The sequence below is a fragment of the Teleopsis dalmanni genome, chromosome 2, assembly GCF_002237135.1.
Source record: "Teleopsis dalmanni isolate 2A chromosome 2, ASM223713v2, whole genome shotgun sequence".
Taxonomy (NCBI): domain Eukaryota; kingdom Metazoa; phylum Arthropoda; class Insecta; order Diptera; family Diopsidae; genus Teleopsis; species Teleopsis dalmanni.
In genome coordinates this window covers 52509413-52537253 of record NC_051847.1, presented here as the reverse complement: position 1 = coordinate 52537253, position 27841 = coordinate 52509413, and the positions used below count along the sequence as shown (strand labels likewise).

Here is a 27841-nt window from a genome sequence, read left to right as displayed (position 1 = left end):
ATGGGTTCTAATACGAAAAAAAATGTGAGTTAAGCGGATGATTGATGATATCAAATAAATATTTTTTTTTAATTTTTGAGTTACGTCGAAACTATTTTAAAGTAAAGTCGCTTATTTTTTTAAGAATTTTAACTTTTATTTCGAGTTATCCCTATCACCCTTAAAGACAAAAACAAAAATAACCGTACTAATTAAAATTAAATATATATTATATAGGAAATATAAGTTAACAAAACAAATCAGGTTTTCTCGAATAAATTAATTTAAAGCATATAACATATACGTATAACATATACATTTGATTTTATGGTAAATGCACCTATTAACTATTGTATGTATTATATTATAAATATGTGATTCATATACTATGTATGAGTATTCAATGAAAGATTCGAACATATAAATGTTTATGAAAGCATGTAAGAAAATTCGGTAGTTTACGGACTCGTTAGGTGATTTTATCGCCACAGCTATAGGGTTGAAAATCTCTGCACTTCTTGATTACGCTATCGTAAGCAACAAAGAAGTTTTAAATAAAACACCATCTTTTTTACTTATGGATGCAATGGAAGTTATTGATCTATATTCGTAGTCTGATAAAATGCAACAATAAGATTATCAAGTTGTAGTATTCGATAATTACTTGTTATCCATACTACATGTTATTCTGATGCCAATGAATATACTGCAATTTCAAAAAGCCCACTGAAGTTGGCGCACATGTTATGTATCTTATATATATACAATACATAATTAAAGGAAAAATTCAGGCAGATTTTTTATGATTAAAAGATGCATTTGAAGTAATAATAACATTTTACCAATGTATTTCTCGACAAAAAAATAATTTAAAAATATATAATTTTTTTTGTATATACGGGTATGTATTGCATTTTGTTTCTCATAGTCATCATTTCAAAACAACATTGGTTATAGTAACGTAAAAGTTTAACTTAGTCTTGCCATTGAATTGGATTCACGTATAACTCCGAAACAGTTCCTTGCAAAGTTTGCAATCCTCTGTTAAGTGGAACTGGCTTAGGTTTCTTGGGAGCTTTTTTCAACCATTCTTCCCAAGCTCGTGTTGCATTTTCCTGACGTAGGGATTCCGCTTCACGTTTACGTCTATCAATATCAAGTTGCTCCTTACGTTTCTTTTCATATTGAATACGTTTGTTCTCTTCCCACTGTAAGAGTTTGACTTTTGTTTTCTCAGGATCGACAGCAGCTTTAGTTTTAATTGTAGAGGAGGTATTAGAAGGGGTTTTCTTATTTAATTTCTCCTCAGACTTCTTGCGTGACTTTTCCTGTAGCCACATTTGAAAACGTAACTCAGATTCACGTTTACGAAGTTCCTCATTTTCTTTCTTATTATCCTCTTCTCTCTTCCGTCGGGCTTCCTCCTCAGACTTTATCTTCCTTAAATAGAAAGAATAAATAGTACAGTTGAATAAACAAAATTATTTTAATATTTTACTTTTTAGCTGATAGCCATGTTTTAAATGCCAGATCTGGATCAGCGCGCAAAGGTAATATCTCATAATAACGTTGATAAGTGTAACCGGGTTCGTGAGCTGATATACCATCAATAGACTGCAAGTCCAGGGGCGGCACAATATCACTCCGTTCCTCCAATAGATCTTGAGATTGCGAAGACCTCATGTAATGATCACTAAATTCCATGCTACTGTCATCCACATTTTTCTCAATATAAGCAGCAGAATTGATGTACCTACAAAGCAATAAAAGCAGATCTGTTTATTGCAATTTACTCATCTAACATTGAATCCACCTCAGAAATGGAGCCTAAAGTACTTATTACATTCGCAACATGACGTTAATATTGCTAGAAACTTACTGTTAGTTAGATTACTGTCACGTATCCTAAAAGTTTACTTCATGGGTGTTCATGTCGTATACTAAAGAACATGGGTGTTCAAGTCGTATACTAAAGAACACCCGTTTAGGGCCGTATTATGCACACAATCATGTTCACATTATATGTGATATAATTGTTGTTTTCAAAGTAAATTGAGCATTTAAAAATGAAACCATGAGAAAAATTTTATTAAAGCGAGCCTTTCAATACCACGATACGCTTCCCAAAACAGTTACTCTAAACAATAAATTTCGGATTTTGCACATAAAAGTACAAAATTGACTCTCAGCATAACATGGATAAATGGGTATGAGCGAAAAAAAAATACAACTTCTATGGCCATACGTCGTATGACCATCTGCATAATGAGGTCAAGGAGTTCGGAAATGTTTTTCGAACTCCTGTTAGTTAAAAAAAAATAAACTTCATCAACACAGCTTATTCGATCTAATTTGATTATATTTTTCAATAATTGAAATAAGCTAACTTATGTAGCAAGTTACATTAATACGCACCTGATACTACGTCTGGAGTCACTAGACGCATTTGAAGCACACTCAGGGGACAAGCTGAGACTATACGCAGACCCAGAAGACGTTGTCATAATTCTAAGCACTAAAATATTGTGTTAAAATAATTAATTTTAAACAATTTTGAAAGTAATTCAAATATATTTCAGAATGGTATACTATCCAGTAGATATTTTTAATCAAAATAAAAAAAAATTGATGTAACTTTCAAATTTATTTTTTTTTTAAAAAAGATGGTTGCTATATTAAATATTTCATAATTTTACAATGGAATATTTTATAGTTTATTGGAATACAAGTATAATATATATATAAAATATATAGAGAAATATTGTTCTCTATAGTTAAATCAATCAAAAACAACACAAACTAAATTGCACATGATGTTTTAGATTAAAATATTAAGATACCGTGGTATAAGACTTTCATTAGAACACTAGCGCAAAATTGTAATAAATAAGGGGCCTGTGCTCCTCGAAAACTTACAAGACATTGTTTATAATCATAAAAATACGCTTATTAATAAATAAGCTTAACAATTATATTTAATAATAATTATAGATATTATTTCTGTTCTTATGAATATGTTATAAATTAACAAACCGATGAATGTTACAAAGCTTATTTATACGAACTATAAACCTTAGAAGAAGCCAAATGAGGGCACCAGTAATTGGATTTATACATTAAAGTTTAAAATGTCAATTATTAAGTTTGCATAAGATCTATTTCAGATTCTTAAATATCTCTTTCTTACTACTTTCTTACTTTTTACTACTTTGCTATTTAAAATTTGGATTGAACAAAACACTCCACAAAAAAACTGCAAAGCATTTTTTTTTCATAAAAAATTTATTAAGAGGTTTTTGAAATGTAGTAAAGTACAACAACAAAAATTCTTTTTTATATTATTTTAATTAATTGAATTTTTGTTTTGAGTATTGCCAAATACCCATGATCAGTGACCTTAGAAATAATTCTTGTATTTAATTATACGTAAATAATTTTTTGAGACTGTAAGTACCAGGAATCGAACTCGTGCCCTGCCAAATTTGAAGCTTAGAGTCAGTGCTCCTTAACCAACTGGCCCAAAGCCAAACTTAACTTTTATGTGCGCACATTTTTCTGGTGTTTTAATAATTTGTCGTGAAAGTTTTATTAGCAAAAAATTATTAAAAAGTTTTCACACAAGAGTTTTGTTTGTAATTTAGGTTGTCAAAAATTTTAATTTTGTATTGAAAACAACAAGAATTGACAACTAAAATTACAGGCAAAACTCTTGTGTGAATTTAGTATTAAACAAACTGTTTAAAGATCGAACAGTTTTCAATTAAAAACCTTAAAAATTAGTGTCCAAAAATTTTTTACTGGTTGGGACTCTACATGACTTTTTTTTTAAATATTTAAATTTAAAATGTTTCTTCAATATGCAAATTGCAAAATGCGATGACGTATTCATTGTTGTAATATTTATTGTCACTATATACTGTTTAATGTAAAAGTTCTTCTCACTCTTATAGTGAGAAGAGTAAAGCTTTTTAGTTTAATGTAAAACAAGCTTTACTTTTTCTTTGGAAAACTTAAATATTACTTTTGTTTTTCAATTAAAAAAAATACTAAAACATCACTATCAATAAATTTAGTAATTTCCACTAAATATATTTTTAGTTAAGAAAATTGGTTTTACTTTAAGTGCGACCAAAAATTTTTTTCTTTAACTTGTGTTCTCTTTATTATTTCGTAGTCAAAAATTAACTACGTTTTAAAATATTTTATAGAAGTATATTATTAAAAAACAAATCTGATAAGGATTGTTATACATTTTTAGTATAGATTTTTAAGCAAATTAGTTTTTCGCATATATATTTATTTATTTTGTACAAGCGCTTAAGCCTATTTAACATTTTAACAAGTATTAGAGTAATGTTGTGTAAGCGAGATAAATACATTAATACACTTTAACCCTTTTACTCTCAATCATGTACTTTTCGATCATTTCTCGTTGTTTTCATGCATTATCAATCTAACTGAACAATTATCGATTACTAATAACTTTCGTGATTGCAAGCATATCTGATTTTTGGTTTTCAGTTGGCTTGGCTTACTGAACATCATTACGTTTTTCAAAGCTTGTTTGGAAGTCAAAGTAAGTTGCAACCCCTCAGCGCATTATGTTGACTTTTCTAGTAACTGCTTTTTGATACTCTAACGCTTCTATATCGGAATCACACACATTTTTATGAATTTTAAATGCAATTGACACCTTTGCTACAATTGACTGCATCAGCAATAACAACTTGTTTCTCTTCATAAAAGAAAATTGAACTAAAATAAATTAATAATAATAATAATAAAAATAATAATAATAATGATAATGAAAGAAAAATAAAATGTGTCTAGTTTTCTGCAAAAAGCACTGTTTTTTTAATAAAACTCATTAAAAATTACACCAAAGCGAATATAAAATTTTAATAAAAACAAAATTCAAAAAAAGAAAGAATCCTTTACAATAGAACTCATTGCAGAACGATGTAGTGCTTTCTCTGGTGCTTGCACACAATTATCGACTACCGCAACATCCCTTCCACTGCCACCTTTACCTCATGAAGTGGATGCACCACAGCCCTTAGTTGATCGTAAACCGTCCGTATCTGTCTTAAGATGGAACAATGTTAGCGTTAGAACGCGGAATGAACATTTTGCCACACCCATTTTAAACAGTACTTCATCAACTATAATGGCACCAACAACAAATGCTGTCAGTCAAGGTTTGGGCTGTATTCTTATAGGAGCATATGTTGTTCAACCGATGCAAAATTACACATATCTAAAAAATCTAAATCATTTCTACCACTTTTTTTTATTGTTTTAATTTTGTATTAATATTTTTATTATTTAATTTTTTGCATTTTGTTTCCCCAAATCCATCCTTATATAACAAAAACCTAAACTTGTCTCTTTCACAAATGTAGTCTTAACATATCTTTTAAAAAATCTTTTAAAACACTATTTTGTATATTTTATTGTACTTAAATAATATTTTTGCAAATTATTTTTAAGGAATGTGAATATGCAACACAATTTGTTATTGGAAGCTAGACATATTGAATTTGTTTACTAGAGCACGTTTTAATTCATTAATTTTTTTTTTTTTGGCAATAACTAACGATACTCATTTAATATTTCGAGAAAAACCATCGATAATTCAATAATAGGAGAGTTTAACTTGTGCCGCCATGTCATCAAATATTATGTTTATATTTCACAATTAGCTTACCTCAGATAGTAATAACTACTCAAATGATTTGAATTTAACACTATTTTCTATTAAATCTGATATTACTATTAATCTAGTTTTACATCAAAAGAACCACATCGACTATAGTCTTAATATTAGGTCTGTTTCACGAGTTACTCGTAGTAAAATTCAAGTAAAACACAAGTAGAGTACAAACTGAGAGCGTAACAAAAATAAAGTGCTAAATTACGCTCTTTACACAGATTTTCATGGAACAGCTCTGTGTAAAGTCTGGTGAGAACACCAGTGCCGCGCAAATAAACCATAAGAAAATTTGAATTCAAACCACAACAGCTGATTCACCCATCACTCAAATTTTACTTGTAATAAAATGTACGAGTAAACCCTGAGTAGCATTTTTAAATTTCGACAGGGATGTTACGCTCTCTCAGATGCTCTCATTTACTCGAAACTTTGCTGGTGGAACCACGGTTGCCACTTGAAAATTTTTTCCTGTACCAAAATTGGTTTAAAAAGGTACCATTTCTGTAAAAAAATTTTTTGAATATGAGTACCAAACGAAAAAAAAGTACCAATTTTGGTACTAAAGTACCATAAGTGGCAACCGTGGGTGGAACGCACTTGTGTATACACATTGTTACTCAAAGTTACTACGCGTAGTTCGTGGGACAGACCTATTATTTAACAAAGCAAATATTAACTTTACGTGATAGGAACTAAAGTTCGCCCTTTATTTAATATTTTAATTTGTCATTAATTTAAGCGAAAATAGAAGACATATTAATTTATTATATCTTATTATTATCTTATTAAATATTAAGATATACATTAGTATTCTGCAACAATATGTTTCTGTTCTTAGAAGTTATGATTAATACGTGGCTTGAAATACATACCAAATTTCAACTCACGGCGACACTACTATAAGTTCTCCAATAGATAAGAAGTTTCTTTATTTAATTCATTATAGGAGCTCAACACTGGTTCAGTAAACCTGTACACGTATTGCTTAATATCTATTAAGTACAATTCAGCAAAAGTAATAAATTTACAAATTGTTAAGATTGTACTATTCATATCCAATAAAGGATGATTTCAGAAAAAAAAAAAATTTAATTCAAAGTAAACCGATACGTGTGAAGAATTATTAATCCTTAATATATTTAAATATTTATAAAGAAACGACTGATTGTCTGTTTAAGGCCGGGCTGTCCAGCCAATATAAGATCGCGGGTTAATACAAATCACTGAATAGGTTGGAGGGTCACAGAAAAAATTACATACGTTCTTAATTTTTCCGGAGAAAAATAAAAATACGACGATAACATTAAATTTAGTTTTACTAATTCTTCATTAATTTATCTTTTACAATTCTATTAATATTAACTCTATTCATTTTAGTTATTATCAAACAAAAAATATTTTATTTTAGGCTTATGGCACTGTTTTTTCGAACCGTTGCATAAAGAAATATATACTAAAGTCTTTGGCAATTAAGTTAATTAACATGAAGTGTATTACATTATTTAAAACATTGTTATCCTTTTAATTGGGATACCATAAATATGAAGAAATTGTGATTTAATCAAAATACAACAAAAAAGAATTTGCTTAATACTGATAGATTAGCAACCTGTCGCTGGTCGTACAAATATTAGCCGCGGGCTGCAAAAGGCCTGGAAGCTATGCGTTGGACAACCTCGGCTTAAGGTATAATAACTGTGCAAATAAAGCACTAACCAACAAATTTTTGTTCACACTTTTGTTTTGTTTAACATCTACCATAATAAGCTGTGGCTGAAGTTTAAAACTCTATTGAGAAACATATAATATATTCCAACGCATAGCATACAGTATCACGAATATAAAATTGCAAATATCATTTGACATCTCTTTAACTTGTTAAAATTTAAAAATGACCTCATATACTTACCCTTCCTCTCGCCCTCTCTCTCTCTCTCTCTCTTTCTTTGTTGCTCTCACACTTTCTTTCTTTTCAATATCTTACTCAGTTTCCTAATATTAACACCGATTTCGCACGAAAAATTGACTTCATATAAAAAAATTGTTTATAAGATCCAAATTTGCTCGAGTATTTCGTACGAAATCAATCGTACAAGTCAATTCGGACAAAATGGATAGATGATTATTTTTGATTTTCGTATTTTGTATTTCTAAAATTTAATTCAATGCAAATAAAAATTTAAATGGATGTTTCAATAAAAAGAAAAAGTTTTTGTATCATCAAAGATTCAAACTACTAAGCACAATAAATATACTTTTACTAAGCCATAAATAGTCAGAGATAACTTTCTAATAACTCTAAAGAACTGTTTTCTTTTTGCTTAGATGAACCATAAAGTGTTAAATTTTAAGTTATAAGTTTTGAAGTTCTTACTTTCTAAATCCATCACACTCTGCAAATATGTATCAGACAATAATTTAAAAATAAGAAAAGAATTTTAGACTAAAATTACCACATATTGAATTATCTGTGGTGAGTTCTAAACATACTTTTGTCAATAACATTTATTATATGTATGCAATTAGAATTTTTAAACTTTTATTCTCGTTTAGTGCACATTATTGCATTGTTTGTTTTTAAGGTTATGTTACGTTTTTTTTGTAATATAATTGTCATTCGCCGCATTTTTAAAAAAAACTAACAAAACGAAGCATATATACTAAACGTTTCGTGTCTCACAAAACATTAACTTGCAACTTATTACTTTTAACTCTTCAAGAATGGTTATATCCAAATATACGTATTTGCAGTGAGTTTCGGAGGTAATGCCAGTAATAATACTACTGCGACCGGTACAACACGTACAGAACCAATTTCATTGGCGACATTAGATCGTGATTGTTTTATTATACCAGTTAATAGTGTAGATCGATTTCTGCCCGAAGGTATACCGGTAAGTTTAAAAAACCCCACAATGTTAAAAAAGTACAATTAATTCAAAGATATTCTTTGATTCCAGTTGCCGCCCCCGCCAGCTGATGGTAACACAAAACCTGCCAGTCCATTAAGTGTATTAGAAGTTTCTGATCCGAAACTGTGTATACTAGTACATTTAATGAGTCCATTAGAACCAATTGATCCAGTTTTGGAATCGCCTCTATCTCATCCGTTATTGAAACAGAGATCTGTCGCAATTGAACTTCTGAATGAGGTACAACAAGCAAATAATGCTGTTGGTGGTATGTTATTAGCAAATATGGAAAAAAGTGGTATATATTTAAATCTTTTAGTATGTAATCATATACTGTAGCTATGTTAAATATTTCAGCTGATTTTCCCTTCATTGCATATTATGTTATTAACTCCACACTAACGGATCCGTCAAACTTTTATACAGGTATAAGAGTTTCATCGCTTTCAAAATTCGAACCAAAAACGTTAAAGTAAGTATAATATTCTTTTTGTTTCTTCTTTGTTGATCAAACTCGAGTTAGTGTTTAAAGCACCCTTACTAAATAGTGTCTGTGACCATTTAGATCATCCACTTCAATAAGAGCTCCATTGAATTCTGATAATAAATTATTTAGATATAACAACAAGCATAAGTATAATCGAAAATATCATAAGAATATTTGCGTTCTTAAAAAAAGTGGTGTTGGAGTTGTTAAATCTTTTCGTTTAGATTTATCAATATTATTGATTTACCAAATATGTAGTGCCAATTTATTTTGTAGTATTAAGTGATTAACCGTTGTGTTGTGTATCAGAATTGCCATTGTTCGCTACTTGGTGCTAACCCAAATCCTTAATCTGTATTAGCTTGATAGCCTATTTTATATTTTAATACTATCTTCGTTTCAGCGAAATTAAGTTGTTTTTTCAAAATTCAGTTTTGAGGTTAGAACGAAATTAAGGAAAATGTGGTACATTAACTTTTTGACCTGGGCGTAAACGACTTTCTTCAATTGAACTATTTGCAACAGATGGTGGTGGTAATACGACACTTGGACTAGTTGCTAAACGTAAACGACATCTACGATTAAAATTAAAGAGAACATCATCTGGAGAATCACTGTTTCCTCTTCACTGCTTTTATCGTCTGCTTCATAATTAAGTTTTTGATTTCTTTGGCCACGTTCTTGAACTTGATCAGTAATGTCAAACGACTCCTTATTAATGTCATGAACACAAGACCATTCAGAATTTTCATTGTGACATATATAACGGCTAAGAAGCGATTGTCCTTGTGGATCAATCTGAAGTGCTAAAATTATTCTTGCATCATCTCCATATGGAAAATCGGTGACTAATTCGACTCGATTTTTTTTTTAGTTTCTTGGCAATAAACATGCTCAAATTTCGCTGCTTGAGATATGTACTGACGTCCCATTTGCATAAGTCGATAAATTAATGGACGAAAACCGCACAAATCTTTGTGTAAAGTTTTTAAATCCAATCATATACAATCATCAAATATCCACCGGTTGTACATATAACAAGTTTAATTCCATCTGGAGTTATTCGACAAGGCATTAAGCCACTTGTGCGAAACACTTTTTGATATATAAGTTCTTGCTCTGGAAGAGCATTAATATCCCATGTAAAAATACTACCGTCAAACACAGATGTGACTAATAAATTGTCTTTAGTGGAATATTCTGTATTTTTAACCCAGTTTGTATGGCCGTGTAAGCTGCGAATTTTCCTTTTAAGTTGTCGTATATCCCAGATAGCCACTATCTAAACATCTAAACATGTTACAAATATACGATTAATCAAAAATTTAACGCAGTTTACTCGGTCAGTGTGTGCCTCCATCATTTTATGTGTGTGATTTGTAGTTACCGCATCAAATAATAGAACATATTTTTTTTTTCGCAAGCAGCGACTACAATATTTCCTTCAGGAGAGAACTCTAAATTAAATACTCCTCCAAATTTAGATTTATTGAATTCACCGAATTCATTTTTCATTCTTGATATGACTCTACTGAGGAATACATTCGTGTCATTATACTATTTGTGTCATTGAATCTTAGAGGAAGTGCCGAGTCCCTTATTTTTAACCAGTTTAGATAACTAATTTTTTTTTAAGAAAATAACACAACTTATAGAAGCTTATTCAAAGTTTTGTGGTTCAATTGTTTTTCCCACAACTCGCGATTAAATTTATATAAATTCGCTTACTGCCGATTTTTCTCCAAAACGTATTAGAATTGTAAATTTCTCTTAAAAGGCGCAAATTTTAAAATTTATTATTAAACAAAACTGTTTTGACTTAGTTTTCACTTTGCATTGAAAACAACAACTATTGTACTCATGCCGTGCCCGAGACACTCTGCATAACATGGCCCTTACGATTATCGAATTTTTACTATTTTCATTTCTTAACTTTTAATCTATTTTAAAAAAGCATTTGAAATAAACTTTTTATTTATATAATTCCGGACTCTATTTCGATTTCTAATCATGTTTTTAATATGCTGCGGTAAGTTAAAATAACTACATGGGACCTCAAGATTGATCCCATCAAAAAATACATAAAGGATAGAGCCTCGAAATTATTTGCGAAATCTGACAGACTTACTAACACCGCGTTATCAAATCTCAGAATAGTTACAGGCTCCTCGGGGAGGTATGCAGATCTGAGGTAAATTATTACTTAGTGTGATGATGAGATAAATAATAATCCAGTCAAGGCACAAAAAGGGGTTTTGAAGAAACCTCGCAGTTAATATAGAGTAAAAGTGCTCAGGTGCACTGACTCAACTTTCCTCAACATAACATTTATAAAATTCATAAACGATTAAAACAAATGGCACAGAAAACGGTACAGAAGTTCTTACATTTATAAATATATTTTCTTTACAATTTTATTAGTAAGGTACACCTTATCTTTAATTTATTGACAATAATATTTCCATTTAATATCCCCCAATTTTTAATTATATAAACAACTCGATTTGGTAATTGTAAAAAAAATGCATATTTCATATAAATTTCAGATACACTGCCGCTCATACATTGGACTTATATAGTGAAGTTGCTGCCATTTGTCGTCCTCCATTGGTGTTGGTGTCAAATGAAAGCGGTAGTTTTAAGAAAACACAAACTCCAGCCACTGGCTACATCATCAGTGTGTTCAAGGTATCATTTGTTTTAATTTATAGACATTTTTTCAATTCTTTGTAAACACCTCAATATACCCTTTCCCCACATCCATACAACCATATGTACAACCATATCTTTAGCATATATAATTGCTTAAATTCAATATACTCGTACTCATACTCGTATGTCAGGAAGTTTATGTGAACGACTGTATTCAGATAAAAATATAAAAACATTGCTTTGTGTGCAGTCTAAAGCTCATAAAAAATGTAAATTCAATCCATTTTTTATTTTTATCTTTCAATGTGTCTGTTTATTTATTTGTATGCAGGTTTTTGAGGGCGATGATGGTGAACGTTTCGAAAAGAATTGGCTGTACTGGACTGGCGCACGTACGCTTTACAGGTGAGCCTCAAGTTAAGCAATAAAATGTTATTAAAAACAGTAAAGTACTATAACGAATGGAAATAAGATGAACAAAACTAGTCATTTTCTTCTGGAGAACTAAATTTTTTATAGTTAAAATGGTATTAAAAAAAATGTACAAAATATGTATATGCATTTTGTTTAGCATTAAAATTGCAAATTTAATAATATTTTTTGCTTATTTTCAGAAAATTTATTTTCTTATGAATACTTTGTACATTTTTATTTTTATTTTTATTACAGATATTTGCCGCGAACTGCAGGACTACGTCGAATAGCGCTGCATAAGAGCACAGCACAAAAGGGCGATAAAATGTATCTTTTGGTATGTGAATGCGCTGAATTACTAAAGGACATCACATCAGCTGCTGTTTTGATTCCAGCATTGCGAGCTCGCCTATGTGGCTATACAGGACTTTATAGACCAATCCAAGCATTTTAGTACTGAACATAAATGATGTAAAAGAAAACAAATTATTTGCAAGGATGATGTGAACTGAAATGTGTTTATTTCCGCATTAGAAAATACTTTAAATATTCTAAAGTAAAAAATATAGAACAAATTTCATGTACAAAAAATTTAAAAATTAACTTAAATTTAAGTTTTTATGTCAAAATGCAAATATTCAAATAATTGTCAATTTAATCCTTTGGACTGTGTGATATCGAATACATACGCCGAATATGCAGAATAATACATGATATGTTTAAAAATTTTTTAATTAATTCTTTTAATATCTTATTGTGAGACAGTGCTGATCGGTTAACTTGTAAACTAATTAATGCTTTAAATAGATATTAAGAAAACTGAATATATTCATACCAAACCATTTTAAACGACACAGTGGCGTCTTTATAATACAGACAATAACTGCCAACAATATTTCTGTATTATTTAAAAATAAAAATACTATTACTTTTTAATTTTAACGAAAATTACTTAAACCTAAATTAAATGTGTTGTTGAGTTAGCATAAGTAAGTCGCTACTGTAGTTGGTGAATTAAAGTGGTACTGGCAGAAAATTCACATTTGTAGGACCACATAACTAGAGATATTATAGTTAAGAATAAAATTTTAACTGAATAATTCTAAATAATATAACGGCTATCGACTATACTGAAGAATATTAGAAAAACTATGCTCCTTATAGGAACAATAAAGACATAAACGTTGTAACATATACATATATATTAATAAAATGATTAATAAAAACTTCGAAAAAAAATTTTGCGACAATATTTGAGTACGTAGAAATGCTATATTTTTTAAATTTCTCATAGACTTATTCAAAATTGCTATAAGCTTCCACAAAATACATATCAATTAATTAATGCTTAGTCTCGATAGTAAGTAACTCCACCAAAAAATTATAAATTCTCACACATTATAAATTATAAATTCTCCAAGTTCTCTTACTAAGATAATATAATCCATATATTTTAAATAATATAAAAATTATTAAAATAATATGTCATAATTTAAAATATTAAATTCAAAACGCTTTTAAACAGCAAAGTTTTTACGCATAATTCAAAAATATTCATTTACAAAAGACTTGCGATATTAAAACAATAATTAAATATAGAATAAATTAATTAATAATGAAAATTTAAAACCAAAATCATATAATTAAATATATTTAAACAATATATTTTTTTTTAATAAATTCAAATTTTTATTATTTAGGCAGATCATAAATAGTATATAAATTAAAAGAGCTGATAATTATGTGACACTTGAGGTACATTCAATCGCTAAAATAAGACTCTGATCTGGTATCGCAATGGACCTTAATGGTCTACGGACGGCCTTTTTGGTCTGCCAGGATTACCTAATACCTAGGGTACATTCAATTTTAAAAGCAGAAAGACAGAAGGCTTATGTTAGAAATACAAACTACTTATAAATACACTCATTTTGTTTTTTAAAACAAAATCAAATAAATTAAAATCTTTTTTCACTAAAAATATAAAAAATAGTGAAAATTAAATTAATTAATTGTTAGTCTCTTAACATTATTTATATACATATATATAAATAATTAAAGAATATAATAGAGAGAAAGTTTAAAATCCAAAAATATAGTTTTTAATCAATAGAATTTTTTAATATAACTAATTTTTTTATTTAAAAATAGATTTCTTATCATATTGTATACAAATTTCAATTATACATATAATTAAATATATAAAAATAAAATTAAATGATGCTCTAGTAATATAACATCTTTCTGCAATGTATCTCTTATATAAAAGCTGTAACTTGCGCATAAAATTAGCTTAGCCTCTCGATAATAAAATTATTAATATAAGAATAATTAACTAAAATTTATGATTATAATAATATTAATAACAACAATTGCTGTGATAACACACAACAACAACTTATGTGAAAAAGTCGCTATTAATAGTTTTTAAGCTACTTTTAAACTCAACTGTAAATATTTTACAAAACAATGCAGTAACATCAATAACTTTAAATAAATTTAATTAAATACATAAACGTTAAGTAGTTTTATTAAATAATATAATATAATTTAATAATTTTATAAAAAAAAATTTTCTTCATGAATTCGAAATTTAAACTTAAATTTATACAGATGTGTTTTGAACAGTAGTGAGCTACAACAACAAAAATTCATTTTATATTATTTCAATTAATTTAATTTTTGTCTAACCATACAGCTGTTTCGAATATTGCCAAATACTCATTATCAGTGGTCTTAGAAATTATTCTTGTATTTAATTATTCGTAAATAATTTTTTGAGACTGCAAGTACCAGAAATCGAACCCATACCCTGCCAAATTTAAAGGTCAGAGTCAGCGTTCCTTAACCAATTAAATTTATACATATATAAAACTACAACAGGTAATTGCTACTCATACGTCACAGGTAACCACTTTACATAAAAATCACAATTTATCTACACTTTTTATAAACTGCCACTCCTTATCCTTTCATTAATATAGAATTTAAAAAAATTTTGTTATTCTATAAGTAGAATTTATATACTATTAGTTTTTAAAACATTCTTTATATTGAATGTAGCTGGTGAATTTGATGACTCGATGCTAATGATATTTCATGTGCAACATGTAAGCACAAACGATTCGAATGATTTTTAATCTACCATTGTAAATGTTTGTATCTACATACATAGATATAATATAAGATGTACCTATGGCCGCATTAGTCATAGCTAGCCTATTTGGTCGAAATTTTCACCCCAATATAGGATAGTACATACATATTAATTATCATATCATCCTTTAAATTTAATTCTTAAAAAAAATGATTTTATTACGATTTAAATTTTTTAACCACAATATTTTTATAAAGAGATTTTTCGAACAGTAGGGAACTACAACAACAAAAGTTCATTTTTTATTATTTTTAATTAATTGAATTTTTGGCTGACGATACAACTATTTCGAGTATTGCCGAATAACCATCATCAGTGGTCTTGGAAATAATTCTTGTATTTAATTATTGATAAATATTTTTTTTGAGACTGCAAGTACCAGAAATCAAACTCGTGCCCTGCCTAATTTGAAGCTCAGAGTCAGCGCTCCTTAATCAACTGACCCAAAGCCGTACTTGACTTTTATGTTCGCACATTTTTCTGGAGTTTTGTTACTTTGCTGTGAATGTTTTCTGGTTGGAGTGTTTTAATTTATAGAATTAATTTTTAATTTTAATAATTTTTTAGAATTATGCTAATTTATATTTTAGTGACAAAAAACAGATGAACAAAAATAGATAAAAAAAAAAAAAATAATATAATATATAAAATAATAAATATACTAAATTTTTAAAATTTATTTGCTTATATATATTTTCTTATTTAGTAAATTTTTTTATTTACTTAAGAAGACATAATGAATGGATGTAAGGACGGAAATTCACAAGAACTATTTATTTCATCACCAACTACGAGAGCCATCAATCTATGAATTTTAATACTAATAGCTGCATCATCATATAGGCTCGTTGAAGCCAATTAAACTGGTCTTAAAATCAAATACTCGTTATTTAAACTATTCACCTTCTAGGGATTCTAATAGAGCAATTTAATTTAATAATCAAAACAGATTATAAAAATAATAATCAAATTACCAAATTTCCAAATGATTTTTTAAGATTAAGGCTAAAAATATATTGATAAAAATAATAAACAATATAATATAATATTATAACAACTTTTATTTAATAAAGGAACTTTTTTATAAAAACAATTGCTAAATTTTAAATAACACTGAAAATACTTTTAACATTATTGGTAACACTAATGATATACTAACAACTAATTTCACAATGTTATATGAAAATATATAATATTTTGTACGTCATGTCTATAGTAATAGAAGCAAGTAATCAACAATTAGCCGAAAATATTGTCATAAAATTTTTCAAATATATTTTTTCCACATATATGAAACTCTTTCATTTGTAAGATATATTCTTCAAATACTTTTGGGTCTGATGGACCCCATGTACATGTTGGTTTTATAGCTTGTTGGAATTTCTAATAAATAAATAAATAAAACTTATTAAATATGAATATACGTATATATATATTATTTTTCGGTAATATTACCTCTCTAAACGTGCTACCAGGTTGCCGATACACAGCATAAATAGCCCATAATGGCAATTGCCCCACACCTATAGCCCATATAAGCCAAGCAATATTATATATATGTTCAGGATATTTAACTTCTTTGTATTCCAACTGCTCATATGTGATAAGAGTATAAATTAAAACAATAAACATTAGACCAGGAGTAATAATTGACCAACATATTCGCCAATAAAATCCAGTTTTAATATTACACATAAACTCTATATCACGGCATAAGCGTTTTACACCTGAAACATAATTTATTACACAAATTAAACTATATTTTGTTTTTTATATGTTTTAAGATATACCATAAATCCAACTTATTGCTACAAGTTCCGCTATAGCCAAAACTAACGCTATAAAAGAACAACCAAAAAAATCGACGATTTTGAGTATAAATTGTCCACCAGGTGTTACATAAATCAATCCACATAGAAATCCTATTGTAGAGAGCATACTTGCTAGCAGCCAATGTGGCAAATGTTCAAAACGATCTTTTATTACTTTTATCACACAAGACGTCATGCCAATATTACTACCTATACCAAGCACAAGCAACATCTGGAAGAAAAGAACTGCGAACACTTTTGGTAAGTATTTAAATTTCGCTATAGCTTCAGGATAAGAAATGAATGCTAAGCCTGTTCCTCCTTTGACAACATTAGCTATATCAGTCAAATTTGTTTCATATGCCAAATTTCCAAGAATACCAAAAATAATACATCCAGCCAGTATGGATGTTAATGAATCGATTGAAGTTATTATTATTACATCCCTAAAAATTAATTATAATATTAGAGAAATATATATATACACAAAATTAAAATTATTTTGAATAGCTAAATATTGTTGTTTATATTACAGGAAATATTTTAAGTATATAAATACATTATAATCTCATATCTTATAAATTTACACTTAAAGCCAATATGGTTATAGTGTTTGGGTCCTTTAGATTCAGATACAAAATTATATAATTTGACTACTTATTAAGACTTTGTGTTTGCTAAGTATTAATTATATATTGTTGCATTTTTGTTGGAAACTGACGAAAGGAGTACCGATGAGACTGCCCCGCATTCAGAAGGTTTCAAATTTTAAGTATTGAAAATGATATCAAAAAGTTATTTTTTGTAGATGGCAAAAGAAGTGGGGACAAAATTATAACAGTTTTTATGGTACGGTTACTATTTGTCGGGTACGCCTTTTTTATAATGGATTATAGTAAAGATATATTTTTTACAATTTTGTCCAATATAGCTTGAGTTTAGATATCAGGCTTTAAAGGTAAAGAATATTACATCAAGAATTGAAAAATTAATATCTGCTAGTTGACACCAGGTGGCTTATAAAATTTTTATTACTTTTAGCCAATATAAAAAATTAACTTCAAGTCCCGATATCTCGAAAAATATAACAAAACGGTGCCTATTGGATACTTGATAAGGAGAAGAAGATCTCTCTGGTCTAAAATACCTGTCCTTTCTAACTTTAAATTTATTTACAAAATTTTTATTTCTATTATAAGCTGATGTTCCTAAAAACTTTCTGTTCTTATTTATTTAATGTGGAATAAAATAATTGTTTTGTAACAAATCAATATCAATTTAGTTAAATGTATCCAAAAAAAAGAAAAAATAAGATAAAATGATTTATATTAAATTTTTTAAATTGGATATTCGAATACATACCTATGAACATTTTTTCTAAAGTCATTGTAAGAAGCATACATAATTAAGGTTCCAAAGCAAATTGCCAATGAGAAGAACATTTGAGTTATTGCAGCATACCAAACCTATTAATTTTAAAGTATATTTAAAGGTATAAATCCAAATTTGATAAATATTTACAAACCACCTACTTTTGCACTTAGTAGTTGTTCCCATTGAGGTTTCAAAAAATATATAATACCATTCATTGCACCCGGAAGCGTAATAGCACGCCATAATAAAATAAACATAACCGCATATGGAAAAAGAGCCAAAAAATATGAGGCTTTGCCAGAGCTTTGAATACCTGAAATACAAATATAATTACTAATTCCAAATTTTTTTATTACAATTTGTTAAGTCTTTAAACCTTTAATTAGAATGATACCAATTAAAATCCAAGCAATTAATAAACATATTACTAAATCCCAGTTAAGTTCACCAAGACCATCACTAATATTATCTTTCTCGCGTAGTACTGTTTTACTGTTTTGTTTAAATAAACAATAAAATTAGAAAAATATATATGTTTTATCTTAAGCAGTTTGCAGCATAGAAACTCACGTAAAAAATAATTCTGCAGATGATATATGTTTTTCTGTTGTGCCATTAGTAGAAGTCATATTTGCAGTAGCAACACAAGCATTACCCCACTCCGGTTTACACACAGTCCAAGGTAAAATGTCATCAAAAGATGATATTAGGTATTTTAAAGTCAAGGCCATGACACAAGCGTAATATGTGGTAGCCACTGCAGTTGAATACACTTGTCCATAAGCAACACCTACAAATATTTCTTTCACATGTAGTATTATATTAATGTTACTATAATATTAATACCTCTCATTAATGGTACCATATCAAATGCTTTTATGCAACCTCTGCCTGAAAACTGCCCAAGTATAACTTCTAAATAGTAAACTGGCCGTCCAATCAACATTAGGACTATTATATATGGTATAACAAATGCTCCGCCACCATTTTCAAGTGCAATAAATGGAAAACGCCATACATTACCCAAACCCACCGATAGCGCAATGCATGAAAACAAGAACTCTATTTCTTTACCCCACTTTTCCTGAGCGGTACTATTCGATATTGTGGTATATGTAACTGATTCCTGAGTATTAGTAAATAGAAATTTTTATCTGAACAGAGAGTTTTTATACAGTGTGTACACAATACCACATCTTTTTCCTTTATAAAAATTATATCCGTTTTTAAGTCTCTTTCCGGAACCAAAATGTTGATTTGTTTCTGCGCCAATTTATCGTACTCCGAACTCATTTTATTTTTTACACAATTATCAACTTTCTTCGGTAACAACTGAATAACGTCATCTGCGTAGTGTCTCTGAAAGCAGTAAATTAGTTTACTTTTAATACAATGTAAGAATTTTATCGCCTAGCAAAAAAAGAAAAATTTGTTAAGATTTAATATGATTGCAATAAGAAATTGCTACAATTGTGGTGCAATAAAATTTACAAAGGGCATTTGAAAGTGCTTATAACTTAAGGGTTCTACTATTTGTATAATGTGGTTTCTTAAATTTAAGATATTATAAATGTTACAATAATTTATATATAAAATATATTTTTTAAATTTATCGTTTTTTAAAATGAACGAAAACGAACGTTTTATTATTGTCTATAAGTTATTATAGGACTCTATATGCACTAAGTATATATTTGCAAATTTTAACAAGTCCATCATACATAAGTCTATCATAAGACATAAGACATAAGTCCATTAGCCATTTGTTTTTTTTTTTGGCTAACTGTGAGCGTTCACTTCATTTGTTTTAAATTTAATAAGTTGTCGTTACACTAAAACAATTATTCTATATGAAGTTCATAATTTTACTTGCTACTTATAAATTTATTCACACAGTTAAACAAAACACCACATCTTCGAATTAAATATAAAATCTGTGCTCTTCTATGGCAGTGAAACATAAAAAGATTCCAACCGCATTTAATCAAAAATACAGTCCTCCATAAACAAGTGCTTACGCAGAAGCACTTGGTATAAGATGGACTGAAAGAATAAGAAATGATTGGTGGACGCAAATGGGTACAATGGAATCATATTGCAAGAACAGCACTTAGATGGAACCCCTACGGCTCTAGAAGGCCTAGCGCAAACACGGCGCAGAAGTATAGATAGAGAACTCCATAATGTAAATTAAAACTAGAAAGAAAAATGCCGCGAAGCACGCAATAGAGTTAGATATAGATCTATGGTAGAAGCTCTATGCTCCATGAAGAAAGGAGGACAACAGTAAGTATGTAAGTAAGATTTTCTTTTCGCACAAACACGTATTCTTTCGCATTCGAAATTGATGCGTTTTCTTACTATTCAAAAATTAATACAATTTATATACTACTTTATTACCTTATTTCTAAAAGATTATATTATATATCTTATTTACTTATATATATTTGTAAAAAAACATGCGAGAAGCTATTATTTGATCCATGTACAGAGTGAAAGCACATTCTCTCTTAAAAAAACTCGAAACTCAAAATCCTTAATGTTTTAACATTAGTCCAGTGGCGAAAGTGGGATTGTGTCAAGAAAGAAAAAATACTGTTTTTTTTTTACAATATAGTTTTAAATACTTTTTATACAGAATATAGATTAGAAGATTTAATTCGACGGACAGACAAAGAAACTAATAGCAGTCTCTATATGCATACCTCTGAAAACTTCAGTGAATTACTACAATTTGGTGACTTTACGGCATTGCAAAATTCTCAGATGTATAATTTCGAAAACAACCTTTGTGGATAGTCTGAATACCGCGTCATTTTCCAATCTAGCATGGTAACACAGTATAGGTCTACTATATAATTACAGAAAAATTTACACGGAATGTATTGTTAAAGAAATGATTGTAATACCTTATTATTTAACATAAACTATTTAAGTAATTTTGTTAGTTCAATTAAATTCAGCTCATTAATATTTTTTTTATTTTAATTTTAATTTAAAATTAAAAAATAATAAAAATATTCTATAATTATGTATAAAGAATGTGTTATTGAATATGCTTAAATTACGAGTTATCTATGACAGAGAGAAATTAGGAATAATTTCTCAATTTTAAAATAAAATAAATACCTTACAGATAATATTTTATAATAAAAAGAATTTCTATATATGTTTAAATATACATTTTTATATTGTATATACAATACTTCATAAACTGTTATTAAGCATAGGCTGATAAACACAAAGAAATCGTTTATTAACTCTGGGTCATTTCCAATAGTGAATAAATTACTTAAATAAGAGGGTGATGCTATGATAATGTTAAATTCAAGATTAGATTTTTAATAAAACTATACAGAATCTTCTTTCACTTTTCCTAAATATAATTTGCATATTATTTATTGAGAACATATATATTATATATGTACTTTACTACTTTTTAAATAGCAAAGTAGGTATTTATGGAAATATTCCTAAACAGAAGAAAAACCATTTTCAGTTTAGATGCGATGTCATATATCATATATTGTGTTAGAAATTAATATTATGCAGATACAATTAAATAAATAAAATAACTTAGTTCATGTCAGTGGTTTAAACTGATTTTGTAATTATAATTTATAACTGCTATACTATACCTTATACAAGTATATAATTTTTATCTGAATTGTCTTATAGTCGAAAGAAGACATCACATGACGATAATAAAGCAGCTATATAATTAAGTAATAAAGTGCAATTAAAGAAATCTGGCATGTACTCGAAGCTAAATTAAAGTTTATCAGAGTCAGTACGGACTAGATCTACCTTACGAACAGAATAGCTGTTAAGCAGTGTTTCAAAGATAAACAAACCGGAATTATTATTTTTACAAAGTCAGTTATTCATTAGTTGATGAACCAAATAAATGCCTTTTAAAAACATATTGAATTAAAATTTTGTCGACTGCGAAAGAATGCAAAGATACATAATTCTATAAGTAGTATAAAAATTGCTGGCCAAACGTCTATTAATTTTACTACGCAATATCAAATTTCCTGTGTCGAAAATTCAATTCAACCAAGAGTTGAAGAGTGCCACCTTAAATTTAATTTTTGAAGAATGATAAAAATTAATGATTCTCGAGGATTCTGTTAATAGAAATTTTACGTATTTATTACGACTCCTGACCGTAGTATAATTTATAACCAATAATCGTGTTTTAGTTAAATATTTTATAATTCAGTGATTTTTTTAGTAATGCCGTTTTGTACAACGATACGGTAGTATATACTATCGTTATACACTCAGAAAAATATGCTTTAACCATATACAAGTTAAATTGACCTGATAATTTTGTTAGAATTTTTATGTCATTTGGTAAAGAAGATATGAAAACCAACATGTGATATATTCCTTTTTTCTATTAAACACCAAATGATATAGCATCTACTAATGCTAATTACTGGCGAAGGACGATCTAAGTCTCTAATAGTTAAAGACTCACGTCTCTTATCATTAGTTTGTTGGACCAAAATATATAGTTAAAATATAATAGCATTGAATGTGATATTGGTTTCGTCTTTTGAACATTTTTTAGTAACTATAAAATCCTAAAAAGACTACTTATCTCTCAGCGTAAATAGAAAAGCTTACATTAAAAATTGATTTTATTTAGAAGTTTAAGAATGGTAAAATGATAAAATTAATACATAAATAGGATAAAATAATAAAATTCTTAATATATTCAAATATTTTGTTATTCTTTCATTAGTTTTGCAATTGAAATCCAATTATGTATAGCCAGTAATAAAAGTGTAATTTTGTGGAGTATAGAGTTTTTATTGTTTGAGTAACTATCCAATTTTTACTGTTTAGAACTTTGTTATCCATTCTTAGTATAACTTTTATATCTTATTTTTTAAATAGGATTTTATTCATTATTTCATAAACATAATTGCGTTTTTTTACACATATCAATAACTGTAAATAATTTACTAATTAATTAAAATTAAATAATATAATTATATATGATGATCTTTAGCCTTATCATGTTTCTGTTAATTATAAATGTTTTTAAAATTGATAATAAAATTTTAAATCTTCTGAGAGTTCAATGTTTTAAAATCGTAAACGTACTTTGCCGTAGTAATATCTACAAATAAATATATAAATATAGTAAAGCATATATATTGGCACGTTCATTGATATGCAATACATCTATCCATATGTTAGTGGCCTTGTGTTTAGATTTATTAAAGAATGTCTCGTCTTCACGCAATCTACCGCGAATATTGCCTTAAGTGCATTACTCTAAAAGCTAAAATTATACCATATATCAGTCGCAATATTTATATCAACTTTGTCTGTAACGCATCAATTATTGTTTTGAAAAAACAAATTACATATATATATATATATACATATATATATATATAGATATGTGTACATATTTTAAAGGTAATAAATTTATTGCAAACTGTGAAAGAGAAAATAAATTAATATAAATCTGGATGATACTAGTTAACATAAAATAGATTATACTAATCAACAACTTCCAACATTTATTTGTTAATTGGAAAAAATATATTAAAATTAAATTATTAAGATATGTTAAGCCCGAAAATGACAAGTAAAACACTCAATCATTAACTATTTACTAAAGTAATCCCGATTGTAAGTAATGATGTCCTCTTAGAACACAATCGTATATGAGGCGTGTTTTAGAGTATGTTAATGAATGTAGATAAATTATTCATAAAGAAATAATTAAATATTCATGCAATTAAGTTGGACATTAAAAACGTTTTCTTCACAAATCGGGCTTACTTATGATGTAGTTATATCACTCAATTTACAATGTACATATATAACGTAAAATCAGTTGTCACATTTCGCTGTAATGTAAGAAGTTGAAGTAAAGTTATCCCAATGATGGAGATTTCAGATTTTAAATCCATCTTGGGTAAATTTTTCTTAATTTTATTATTTATTTATTTCTATTTGAGTCAGTGCACTTGAGCACTTTTACTCTTTCTTAACTCGAGGTATTTTTAAAACACCTCTTTACGCCTTGACTGGATTATTCTTCATCACTTCATCAGACTAAGCAATAATTGACCTCAGATCTGCATCTGCTTTATTGTGTTCAAAAATGATATACCACTTTTATTAAATGACAAAATGAAACATTAAATTTATGTTTTTCTTTTTCTGATACGGTAGCTACACGATATCCAGTACTCAAAAGAAGAACATATTTTAGTTGTTTCCTTGAATATATACTACACGCAGAACTTTTATCTCTCATATCTAAAATTTTTTACATTTTTTGATATTAACAATATTCGTTCTCATTATCTCAGTGGTATTATGAAATTTAGCTCAGTATGTAATAGGAAAGTAAATAGGCAGTTTAATGCTCTGAACATAAAAATAATACGAATTTTAATTTTACGTTTAACTTGGACCATATACAGCCGTTTCCAGAGAAATTATGATATTTTTTCTTAGGGCTACTTCCGGACTAAATTTTCACCATATACATTTTTAATTCTGTTAGCTCCTGACTTTAAAGAAATTTCTTGGCTGAATAATTTAAGTATCGGGCATATTTTAAAGTAGAAATTATACTCTCAACACTAAACTTGTAGATGTACTTTGATAAGGTTTCTTTTCTTACATGATGAATTTTATTTGATAACAAAAACTGGAATCTTACAGTTCTAACATAATTTCATATTACCATATAAAAAATATTCTATATATTTAATTAACTCTTGTTAAAAATTTTACTTATAATTCATCTAAATTTCGTATTAAAAACCCTTCTATTACATATTTTACGATTTTTCTCTACATATAGAAGAAATGAGGCTCAATGTTTGTTATACTTATTTCCACTTTAATCCTATATATATTAACATTAATTATCTTATATTAATATTTTTATATTTAATTAAAATATATGTAATAAAAATAAAATTTTTATACTATTTTTATTTCATAATTAATTTTTTACAAATTATTTATTTATTTATTTATCTATATTTCGTCTTAAAAGTAAATAAAAACAACTTACTTTACTTTATGTAACTCGAAATATTATTATATATATCATTTATTATAATTATAAAATTATAATAATATATAATAAAAAAAATTTTTATATTATTTGTCATTTCAAAATTATTTTTTTACAATTTATTTATTTATTTATTTTTTTACAATTATTTATTTATTTATTTATTTATATATTTATGTTTCGACTTAAAAGTAAATAAAAGTAACTTACTTTAATTTATTTAACTCGAAATATTATTATATATTTCATTTATTATAGTTATAAAATTATAAAAATAAAAAATTTTAATAAATATGTATATTTTGATCAAATCGAAAAATCAAACCACGACAAATAGATTTTACATTAATATAAATTATATATTATACATATTTAAATAATACATGATAATATATGACATATATTCAAATTAAATATATACATGAATTTACTTTTATTTTTTATTTGTTATAATTTCTTAACTGAAAATATTTAGTTTTTATATTTTTTACCGGGCTTAGGTCGTTTATTTAACACATAACTGTATAAAAATGTTTTTTTTAATAAAATAAAAACTACTAATAAAAAAAAATAAAAAAATAAAAAAATAACTAAAAATAAAATTTTTGAAAGAATGCTAAGACAGCACAAACTAGACAAACTAATTAATTAATGTACATGCATTCATAAATTAACATTAAATATGCATTAATTTTTTAATTACTTTTATTAGTTTTTTTATAATTTTAATTTATTAATTATAAATATAGTTTAGCAGGAGTACTGAGAAATCACATAAAGAATTAATTAATAGATTAATTAATTAATTATATCTAACTATATGTAAACTATCTTTAACTATGCATTCATTTTTTATTTATTTTTATTTTTTTTTTTTTATAATTTTTGCAGAAGTGCAGAGAAAACACAAAAAGAAATCAATTAATTATATATATATTCAAAAACCAACATTAAATACATATTAATTTGTTTTTTAACTTTATTATTTTTTATTTATAATATTGATTTATGGGTTATAAATATTTTTGCAGGAGTATTGAGATATTACATAAAAAACTAAATAATTAATTAATTATGTATATGTAATATTTATGTATATTAATTTTTTAATCACTTTATTTATAAAAGTAAATATAATTTTAATTTTTTAATTAAAAACAAAATTTATACAGGAAGACTATTTCTTTGAAGTATAAAAACAATTATCCTTTACTCAAATGAATATATTTATAATTTTTTATTGGTTTATAAAATATTTATTTTTAATTAGTTTTAAATTATATGAAATTCACTTCAAACTCACAATCAATATTAATTATTGTTCACTGTAATTAAATTGAAAATCCTCGCAGTGTTCGGTGCGCTTTTAATTTCTGATTTGTTGACTTTTTTAAATTCCGTTCTGAACTACTTTACGCTTTCAATTTTATTTGCCGACTAATTTTAATGTTACTGACAATTCATTAAAATCTCAGATAGCTTAATTGAAATTACTCAGATTATTTTATATGTAAATCAAATACATAAATCTGAGCCAAAGCATTTTATATATTCCATGGTAAATGATGATAGCGAACAGCTTAGCGCCATTGTTCAAAAATTCGCCGGTACTGAAAAGGGGGGTCTCTCTTGTTATATAGTGTCAATGTCTTAATATGTTAACAAGTGCACAGAAGTAAATCATTTACCTGGTTGTTAACAATAATATGAAGTCGTGCTCCTACAATATTTTTGTTGTAATTTTATCAATATGCAATTTTTTCTTGACCTTTATGGTTTCGTTTAACTATAAAAAACTCTCAGTTTATGTTACATGCTTATTTAATATTAGTATCTTTCACGTCTATTACTATCTTGTATGTACCTTTTTAAAAAATAATTATAATGTACTTAACTATCTTTTATAGCTCTTTTTCTATTGCTTATCAAAGTTTATGGAATTCTTATCCAAATGAAATATTTACTTCACATTTTGATAATTATTATAACAGCTAAGTGTATCTTTTGTATCTAAATCTTAGCAAATAGATGCTGTTAAATTTTGGACAAATACTACTTATACTTTTCAACAATTTTTAAAGAAAAATAAAAAAAAAAAAATTGTATTTTGTCACTTTAAAATAATTAAATATGCACACGTTTGTTTTTATATATGTAAATAAAAATTAAAATAATATCATATAAAGTATTAAATAATATTTAAATAACTTTAACATATTACTTGTTTTTAATTTATGTTTAATATCGAAAAGCTCAAAACATACAAATTAAAAAAAAAT

General features: G+C 27.0%; 3 protein-coding genes across 5 annotated transcripts in view; 1 reads left to right on the top strand and 2 right to left on the bottom strand.

Annotated features, from left to right (window-relative positions):
- The window catches only part of LOC119679702, a 28053-nt gene extending 15372 nt beyond the window's left edge, over positions 1-12681 (top strand). For 2 of the 3 annotated variants that reach the window (XM_038092197.1, XM_038092196.1), the window contains exons 2-7: positions 8444-8586; positions 8653-8902; positions 8962-9076; positions 11638-11779; positions 12075-12148; positions 12413-12681. In XM_038092197.1, the coding sequence (XP_037948125.1) occupies positions 8444-8586; positions 8653-8902; positions 8962-9076; positions 11638-11779; positions 12075-12148; positions 12413-12611 (923 nt within the window). In that variant the 3' untranslated portion in view covers positions 12612-12681. Of the gene's footprint in view, positions 1-4934; positions 5178-8443; positions 8587-8652; positions 8903-8961; positions 9077-11637; positions 11780-12074; positions 12149-12412 lie in introns of all 3 variants that reach the window. The other variant, XM_038092195.1, reaches the window with a different exon arrangement.
- On the bottom strand, positions 835-2572 carry LOC119679703 (coiled-coil domain-containing protein 34-like). The gene is made up of 3 exons (XM_038092198.1): positions 2395-2572; positions 1478-1732; positions 835-1419 (listed from the first exon to the last, which is right to left on the bottom strand). The coding sequence occupies exons 1-3, from the start codon at positions 2481-2483 to the stop codon at positions 954-956; spliced, it is 810 nt and encodes a 269-aa protein (XP_037948126.1). The 5' UTR covers positions 2484-2572; the 3' UTR covers positions 835-953.
- Positions 12682-16518: 3837 nt separating the features above from the next.
- Positions 16519-26988, bottom strand: LOC119685883 (sodium-dependent nutrient amino acid transporter 1-like). The gene is made up of 10 exons (XM_038100282.1): positions 26866-26988; positions 19691-19858; positions 19346-19625; positions 19070-19289; positions 18876-18991; positions 18658-18812; positions 18488-18591; positions 17105-17571; positions 16770-17041; positions 16519-16697 (listed from the first exon to the last, which is right to left on the bottom strand). The coding sequence occupies exons 2-10, from the start codon at positions 19790-19792 to the stop codon at positions 16554-16556; spliced, it is 1860 nt and encodes a 619-aa protein (XP_037956210.1). The 5' UTR covers positions 19793-19858; positions 26866-26988; the 3' UTR covers positions 16519-16553.
- Positions 26989-27841: the final 853 nt, after the last annotated feature.

Coding starts and splice junctions, on each gene's coding strand:
- LOC119679703 (XM_038092198.1), bottom strand. CDS start 2,483: ATGACAACGTCTTCTGGGTCTGCGTATAGTCTCAGCTTGTCCCCTGAG. Junction 1,733..2,394: donor GACTCCAGACGTAGTATCAG/GTGCGTATTAAT, acceptor ATTGCTTTGTAG/GTACATCAATTCTGCTGCTT. Junction 1,420..1,477: donor ACATGGCTATCAGCTAAAAA/GTAAAATATTAA, acceptor TTTCTATTTAAG/GAAGATAAAGTCTGAGGAGG.
- LOC119685883 (XM_038100282.1), bottom strand. CDS start 19,792: ATGAGTTCGGAGTACGATAAATTGGCGCAGAAACAAATCAACATTTTG. Junction 19,626..19,690: donor TTATAAAGGAAAAAGATGTG/GTATTGTGTACA, acceptor ACTAATACTCAG/GAATCAGTTACATATACCAC. Junction 18,992..19,069: donor TCTGCAGAATTATTTTTTAC/GTGAGTTTCTAT, acceptor TAAACAAAACAG/TAAAACAGTACTACGCGAGA.